General features: G+C 31.4%; 1 protein-coding gene across 1 annotated transcript in view; it reads left to right on the top strand.

The window, feature by feature from the left end:
• LOC125868177 (probable isoprenylcysteine alpha-carbonyl methylesterase ICMEL1) overlaps nt 1-8509 on the top strand; it is a 15882-nt gene extending 7373 nt beyond the window's left edge. Inside the window, 2 exon segments of the mRNA XM_049548793.1 lie at nt 8119-8129; nt 8131-8509. Of these exon segments, the coding sequence (XP_049404750.1) occupies nt 8119-8129; nt 8131-8272 (153 nt within the window). The 3' untranslated portion in view covers nt 8273-8509.
• The last annotated feature ends 433 nt before the right edge of the window (nt 8510-8942 follow it).

Below are 8942 nucleotides of genomic sequence, written 5' to 3'. Positions count from 1 at the left end.
TTTAAAGTGGACTTACTAACAAAAGTAGCCATACAAATAGGTTATTCTTGGAAGGAAAAAAACCCTTCATTCAATTATTCTTATTGTAATATACTTCTGAGTATTTTTCTATTACCTATGTGTGTGTTCCTATTTCAAATAGGTATATTTTCTTTCATCCAAATATATTGATTTTTATCATCGACTTGTATTAGCACGTGCTTTATTACAATCATGCCCGACCCTTTAAACTTTTCAGATTGCAAAATTCAGCACACTTAATTAATATCATGGCAAATAAGGTCCATACAAAATTTAGTAGCTAAAATTTACTTTTATATCATCTAATAAATATATGTCATATATCTTCACAAATAGTCAATTACATACATATTATTACCATAATTTATTATTTAATCATGATAAATTATTTAAATTGATGTGAACATTTTATGCGCGTATAGACTAATCTATGGACTGGTGAGACTATTCTATATATAATAAAAATAAATTAGCTACTTCTCGACTTGGAAAAAACTTAGCACATGAAAAGTGGACCACAAGAAGTTTCATTTATGTCAATCCAATTCAAGCCCTAAGAAAAAAACAAAAATCATAAAAATAGTCTTTAACAACAATAAATATGCACATTAATAAAGAGAGGTAAAACTTTTACTGACATTAGTTAATTGCTATTGGATCAAATATCGCTATAAGCTTTAGGGACATTTATAAAGAGTGTATAATTGCTTTTAAAAGTACATATTTAGCGGCAATTAAGCTATTACTGTTAAAGATCATTTGAGTCAGACACAAGTTCCATTTCTTAACATACAGAGATTTTAATAGCTCGGTTGATTTGCTACTTAAAAGTGTTTTTGCAAATGATTAGCCAAACACAAATATAACTTCTCACCAAAAGTAAATACTTTTCAAAATAAGTTAGTTTTAGAAATTTAACGAAGCAAAGCTTACTCAAGACTGAAAACATCATAGTCATCAACTTAAGAGGACTTGACCAACTAAAATATTATAAATCAAATGTTCGAAAAATTATAATCAAATATCATTTGGTCATCTAATTTATATAATATATATATAAATATATATACTTTGATCATATTGATAAACTAATTAGCCAAAGAATACGTAAGTTTCCTATAAATGTTAGCCCAAGAGTCAAGCCCTCAAAAAGGAAAAATGGAAGTGATTTTTTTGGTCATAGATTTTTTTTTCCAACAATAAAGGGTGCACACATTTATAAATTCCTTGTCAATGATCCCTTGAGAAATATTATAAAAGGACTAGCATATAAGCTTATTGATTAAAATATAATCACCTCATATAAGATAATAAAATTAATTCCTTTTTGCTCCAATTTGATCTCCATGAATCACAAAGCATTATTCCTAGCTTTTTTTGTCATAATCCTCTGTCTATTCTCAGCAACCTCTAGAAGATTGACAGGTGTAGTATTAATCCCTTTATTGTAATGTATAGGGATGGAGCTAGGTAAAATTGAGCGGTTTTTTTTAGTAGAAAATTATATTACTATTTTTTTTTTTTTGTACTTCGATTATTGTATTATTTTGTTGTAGTTACTGTTCGGAATGATTAATTATCATTTTTTTTAATAGTATTTTGCCTTGAGTACTTCTTTACCTTTGTTATTTCTTTTTCCATACTGTTTTTCCTTGAGTCGAGGGTCTATCAGAAACGACATCTCTATCTCTGTGGTAAGGGACTAGGTAAAGTCTGTACATATTTCCTCCTCATCAAACACTACTTTGTGAGATTACACAAAATTTACACTGAATATATATATATATATATTTAGTTTGACCTACTAATACTTGTCACATAAATTAAAATGGGAAGATTATATATTTATAACATAAATTTTCTTTGTTACAGCACGTAGGGCTATTATGCCTAATGATGGTTATAATGATGTTAGCACACCAATAAAACCACCAGGTAAACTTCTCCTATCTCAAATTTTTAGCTTATGTAAAATATAAGTTTTATTATTATTATCGTTGTGATTTCTGATTAAGCATATTTAATCTTCAATTCAAATGATATGTACAATTTTGATTCTTTTTAGTATGATATTTATAAATTTAATAAATTATTAAGTATTGAATTATTCAATTAGCTATATGTTATGATAAAATCTATTTTCTTGTTTCATAATTGAGAATAATTAACAATATATTTATTTTATACATGAGTCTTATTATCCTCCTTAACTATTTAAAATCAAAATTATTATTCTATAACCATAATATATCAATATAAATTTATGCACAACTTAATGTAGATATAATTCTATATGTACGGTCAACCAAACACAATGTTGTCAGTCAAATGATGTATTATCTTATCACTATTTTTTTCATTAAAAAATATATTCTCATGGAAAAATGCTCAATGCTATTTTTATAGATATTTTAATTAAATTAGTAATTTTTTTTTATAATTTTCTCATACTGAAAATTATGAAAGCTTTTCAATATTTTAGTGAAAATCTATATGATAAATTTAAATTACTTATCAAATCAGATAAATTAATTTTATATGATTGAATTTAATTTAATTTTCTATGATAACAGATTATGGTGGAATTCCAATGCAACCTCATTCCTCTAAACTAGATCATTCAGCAATTGATAACCACCCACCACCTGTTGTTATACACCCACTCCCTGGTAAAATTCTCTCCAATATCTTTGTAATTTTATTTTTATTTTTCACTCGATATCTCGTGTTTATACTAAAATTCGATTAAATATGTATTCACGCATTTATAGTCTCATTCTTTTCGTATGGCTCTCCAATAACTAAAAGGACAGGACTGGACGGGACCTTAGTGGAATATTCTAAAAAAAAGAAAGATATATATTAATTTAAATATAAAACTACTAATTAAAAATCACAATATTTTATAAAAATTTATTGTGTGTGTTATTACTTCACGAGTTGATTAGTTGACCTATCTAGTGGTCCAACCCATCAAATTGTGGACGAGTTGAAAGGATTACATATTTCAATTGGCGAAGAACACGGTATAATGAGAGATGGTAATCTTTATTGGATTTGAGATACACAATTTAATCTGTTTGGCCAAATTTTTAAAATTAACTTATTTTGAAAAGTATTTTTATGTAAAGTTTCTTTTTGAACAAGCACTTTCAGTGAGGAGCTATTTGTTTAGGTCAATTAATATTTTTGAGCAACAATTGATGTTTCGTCAAATTTCTAAAAAGTGTTTTTGGAAAAAGTATTTCTCATACACTTTTTTTTGGTAAATAAATTACTTTATTTATCAGAATTAATATGCATTACATAAAGAGTCACTTACAAATAGTGTCTAGATGTACACTATCAAAGTTAAAAGTGTTTATTAGTCAGGTGCAGTCAATTTTATATGCTTATTTATGTATTATATCAAAAATTTATTTACATTGACAATTTATATAGCTTATGTTTTTTTTTCAAGATTACAGATCCATTATTTACACCCTTTCTTCTTTACATGTTTGCAGATGGTGGATCATGAACAGAAGATCAATTGAGTAACAACAAAAATTATATTGAGCAAGAACTTAATATTATATTTATGTTTAGTTAAATATGGTGTTGGAGTTGGACAATTGTATGTTTGGAATTTGGATACTCTAGAATTGCTTAGTCCATGATAGATTTTCAATGGAGTTAAGCTAGTAATAAATACTCCAATACTTATGTTAATTAAGTTGAATTATGCTTGCACTATGTAATTAATAAGGAATTAATACTTATGTTAATTAAGGGAAATTAGCACTTTGTCCTTCAAATAATTGGTAAATTTTTTATTTAGGACCTTTAGATTCATGTTATATGCATGTTTAACCTTCAATTGAATTAAACTCAATGGTACTGCACACTGGGATACCAAATACAAGGAGAGGGGAGAGCAAGATAGAAGATCATAGGCGAGTGAAAGAGCCAAATACTTGCAATTTCATTTGAATACAGTGTATCTAAAATAAATTACACCTAATTTTGACATAATATATCCGAGATACATGTATCTAGATGCGTGCACAAGAGATACATATGTATCGTGATGTATCAGGACGTGTAAGATACATGTATCCGAAGTCCAAAATCTGGTAAAATTCATAATATTATAAACTAACCCGAATATAAGTAATTAGCTCTTAAACAAGTGTGATTTCTATACTTACTCAATATATAAAGCCTTTTATTTGCCACTAATGAGTGTATCGCACTCACTATGTCATGTCATCAATAAATAACATTATCAAAAGATTATATTTGCCTTTAAATATTGTAATTTAAATCCCTTGGAAGGAATAAACCCTTCACTCAATTATTCATATTGTAATATACTTCTAAGTCTTTTTCTACTACCTCTGTGTGTTGCTGTTACAAGACGTTTTTTCTAGCCGATTTTTTAACATTCAAAAGAAAGAAAAAAATTCAAAGCATAGAAAGTTTCATTAAGATGAGAGAGCTATGGATAAACGAGCAAGAGGGAGGAATGTGAAAAAGGTAGATGCAAGATGCAAGGTGCTCTTTTCTCTAGGAAGATTGTGTACGTCTCACTCAAAAAAAATTATCTAAGCAATATTTTTGAGTTTTTCATATAGTCGATATCAAAATTTGCTTTTTGTGTCTATCGATGATGTGATAATAATTTAGAAGATATTTTTCACAAAAAAGGGTCTTGTTCCTATGGGTTCTAGTGTTAAAGTTATTCCCTCGATATAGTTAGATGTAAATCAACTATACTATCCAATGAATTTTCTAAAATCAAATGACACAGAGCGAACTAAAATAGGTTGATTGATCCAGATAACGAAATACTTCAACCTATTTCACCAAGTAATGCTAACTTCTCCCTTTATATGATAACTCACATTTATGTCAATTCTGACCGTTCTAGCCGTTGAACCTTTTGATTATAATATAAATATTGTCAGATTCGAACATAAGACTACTTTATTTGTTAATGGAATCTGTTATCTTGTACTATTATTTAAAAAATAGTTTAGAAACTTGTTCCTATATATATGTATATATAATAAAAAAAAAGGGATAAGGGTCTGAAAAATATCTCAACTTTGGTCGGATTTGCTGTTGCGATACTAAACTTTAATGAGGACCTATTACCTCCCTAGACTATTTAATACTGTCCGAAAGGGCAAACGTCTACATTTTTAAGTTCAAACGAGACCCAGATCGGGAAAACCCAAATTTTATCGATGGATTTTTGGTGATACGGTCTATAGATTTTTGGTGATTAGTGTTGCCATAGAAAAAACTATTAGTGGCAACTATTATAGATATTTGCGATGACTAGTGTTGCCACTAAAAGATATTATTAGTGGCGACTATTTTAAATATTAGCAGCGACTAAAAGGTACTAGTAGTGGTGACTATTTTTGTAACACCCCGTATCCGAAACAGACCAAAAAATGTAGATTTTGAGAAGTTCCAGGTGCAACCCACGGTTGCCATCCACAGACCGTAGGTCAGACCATGGCCCGTGCTGGTGGTCCATGGTTCACCACTGCAACCCTTCCCTAAACCCAGTTCAGAAAATCGGCTAAGTCTCGAGTCATGGATAGACCCACGGTCTGTAGGACAGACCACGGTCCGTGGATCAAGACTCCTTTATCCAGCCTCTGACACGAACTACGGTCGACCAGCACGAACGTCGTTTGATCTACGGTCCGTAGGTCTGACCGTAGGTGAGGGTCAGCAACCAGTTAGAGGAAAATTATTGAGTTGGTCAACTTCAGATGGTAATCACTTTTAGCACAAAAGGAATTATGTGTCCCATGACCTATATATGATATGATATATAATTGAATCTTCTTTCCAACGCCACCGAGTTTGCTAAAATTCGACATCCGAGTAAAAAGTTATGTTGGTTTTAGTGAAGCCCTGTCGGGTAGACTCAACCGATGACTCCAATCGACGGACAGTCGATTGACCTACGACCCGTCAGTCCAATCCGTCGATCACTCCGACAACAATTAAGTTAGGGGTCTTTTGATCTTTTCCTATTTCGTTTAACCCATAAGGTACGTCGTTTAGACCCTAAATCATTTGGTTTTAGCCAGTTTAAGCCTAGAAACATAACTAGAACTTATCAAAGTCAAATCATTAATCAAAACTTAGAAAAATAGAAGCAAGAGAGGTGAAAAAGGTCAAGAACCCTAGTTCAAGAACGCAGCAAGGTTCCATCAGTTCCAGCCCCAAAATCTAAGAATTTCTCCGTGGAATTCGTCACCAGGTATGTGGGACTTCACTAGTGGGTTCCTTTCGCCCATTAGGTCCCTAGAATTCAGTCAGATTCTTGATTCCATGATTATGAACAAACCTAGGGTTTCTAGAATTTCAACAGATCATCATGAATTAGTTATTTAAATGTTCCAAATCAGATTATCACGTTATTACTCAGTTTATTGCATGAATTTCAGAACCCTAGCTATGTATTTCTTTAGTTCTTGAATTACACATGCTAGGTCAGATATCTCAGTTATTCAATTATACATGCCTCAGTTATTAATGCATCATTATCAGATTAATTATTGCATTCTCATTTTGCATGTTCAGTTTTGAGCTATTCAGTATTTACAGAAATTCAATTATAACCAGTTAACCCCTTAATTCATTGGGAGTAGCATAATACTGAGTTGGATTAGGGTTCAACGTACCCATATAGTCCCAGAACTATGAGCCACATAGGTGTAAGTCTCTTCTGTGGGCAACATCAGTTTAGTGATCACGCCAACCATGCCTCTATACCTTTGGCCGGGTATATTGTGTCCTCTCGATGGGGCGTATACATCGGACTCCACATTTAACTCATGTGATTTTATTGTCGGTTATTAGTAGCTCCCACAGTTCAGTCAGACTCTATTGCATTGACCACATTTACAGTTCATTCAGTATTCAGTCAGCATGTCATAAATTGGTCATTGCATTCAGTTAGCTCACTATTCAGTATATATATTATGTCCAGATTATTTGATTGCTTTATTGTTTTGTTCAGTTATATGTTCTTTCAGCTTTACCCTATCCTGCATGCTCAGTACCTTTCAAGTATTGACGCATACTTGTGCTACATCTTCTCATGATGTAGGTTCAGGTTCTCAGAAGTCAGATCACGCTTAGATAGATTCCCGATCTTCAGTTCAGCAACATCAGTGGTGAGTCCTCATTCTTCGAGGACTAGTGACATGTTTATCTTTATCGCTTTTAGTCTTTAGTTTCAGTTTTGCTAGATCTAGTTGGGGCATGTCCCAACATTTCTAGTCAGTTTAGAGGCTTATTTCAGACATAGTTAGATTTAGCTTAGTATTGAGTTAATATTTTCTTTATATTAAACTCATCAGTTATCATTTATCTCAGTTATATTATATGGGTATTCCCTATCTTTTCATTTTATTTATGATTTAGCTTCCGCAGTTTATTATCTTGAGTATGCTCATGATCATGCCAGTAGGGTTAGCTTGGGATCATTTGTGGTCCTAGGTCCCATGTACGCGTCTCGGGGGTAGCTCGGGGCGTGACAATTTTAAGTATTAGCGGTGATTAATGTTGCCACTAAATGGTACTATTAGTAGCGACTAATGTTGCCACTAAAAGGTACTATTAGTGGCGACTAATGTTGCAACTAAAATATACTTTTAGTAGCGACTATTATAAGTATTAGCGGCGACAGATGTTGCCACTAAAAGAGACTATTAGTGGCGACTAAAAGGTACTATTAGTGGTGACTATTTTATGCATTTGTCTTGTATTTGTCCTTTACCATTAACAGAGATCTAATATGCACATGCTAAACTCTTCGATAAAAAATAGGTTCAAAGTTTTTGCAAAGTTTGCTATTTCACTCAATCCAACAAGAGTTTTGCTGATACTCTTAAAGCAGAATGTATCCTCTCGGTGTCAAAGCAGAATGTATCCTCTATGAAGGAAAGACACATACAAATTTGTTTCTTCAGGTAACTGATGCCTCATTTTCTTATATCGCGAAAAGTTCTTATACACATTATAGTCCTTCCTTTATTCGCGTTTGATTATTTCCCTTCTGATTCTTGCTTTGCTAACGTTTAGGATCCAATGAGAGGGAATAGATGATATGTTAGATGATCTAATTACGCTGATTCATGGTGATAGCTCTGAAACCATCAGAGCAAATTCGACTCCAAGAAAACGACTTGTACCTGAGTTCATGTTGAAGATGGCTCGAAGTGTAAGCCCCTTTTAACGATCATTCTACTATTGTACCATAATCCATTATGTTCAATTGAATCATTTTGAGCTCGATGAATCGCCAAAGCTTTCAATTAGATTAATTTTGATCCTCTTATTCCTTGTTTTAGTTAGTTTAAAGTGGACTTGCTAACAAAAGTAGCCATACAAATAGGTTATTCTTGGAAGGAAAAAAACCCTTCATTCAATTATTCTTATTGTAATATACTTCTGAGTATTTTTCTATTACCTATGTGTGTGTTCCTATTTCAAATAGATATATTTTCTTTCATCCAAATATATTGATTTTTATCATCGACTTGTATTAGCACGTGCTTTATTACAATCATGCTAGACCCTTTAAACTTTTCGGATTGCAAAATTCAGCACACTTAATTAATATCATGGCAAATAAAGTCCATACAAAATTTAGTAGATAAAATTTACTTTTATATCATCTAATAAATATGTCATATATCTTCACAAATAGTCAATTACATACATATTATTACCTTGATTTATTATTTAATCATGATAAATTATTTAAATTGATGTGAACATTTTATGCGCGTATAGACTAATCTACTGACTGGTGAGACTATTCTATATATAATAAATTAGCTACTTCTCGACTTGGAAAAATCTTAGCACATGAAAAGTGGACCATAAGAAGTTTCATTGATGTC

Source organism: Solanum stenotomum, chromosome 6, assembly GCF_019186545.1.
Source record: "Solanum stenotomum isolate F172 chromosome 6, ASM1918654v1, whole genome shotgun sequence".
Classification (NCBI taxonomy): domain Eukaryota; kingdom Viridiplantae; phylum Streptophyta; class Magnoliopsida; order Solanales; family Solanaceae; genus Solanum; species Solanum stenotomum.
Note: the sequence above shows the minus strand (reverse complement) of the source record. Positions and strands in the feature narration are given on the sequence as shown.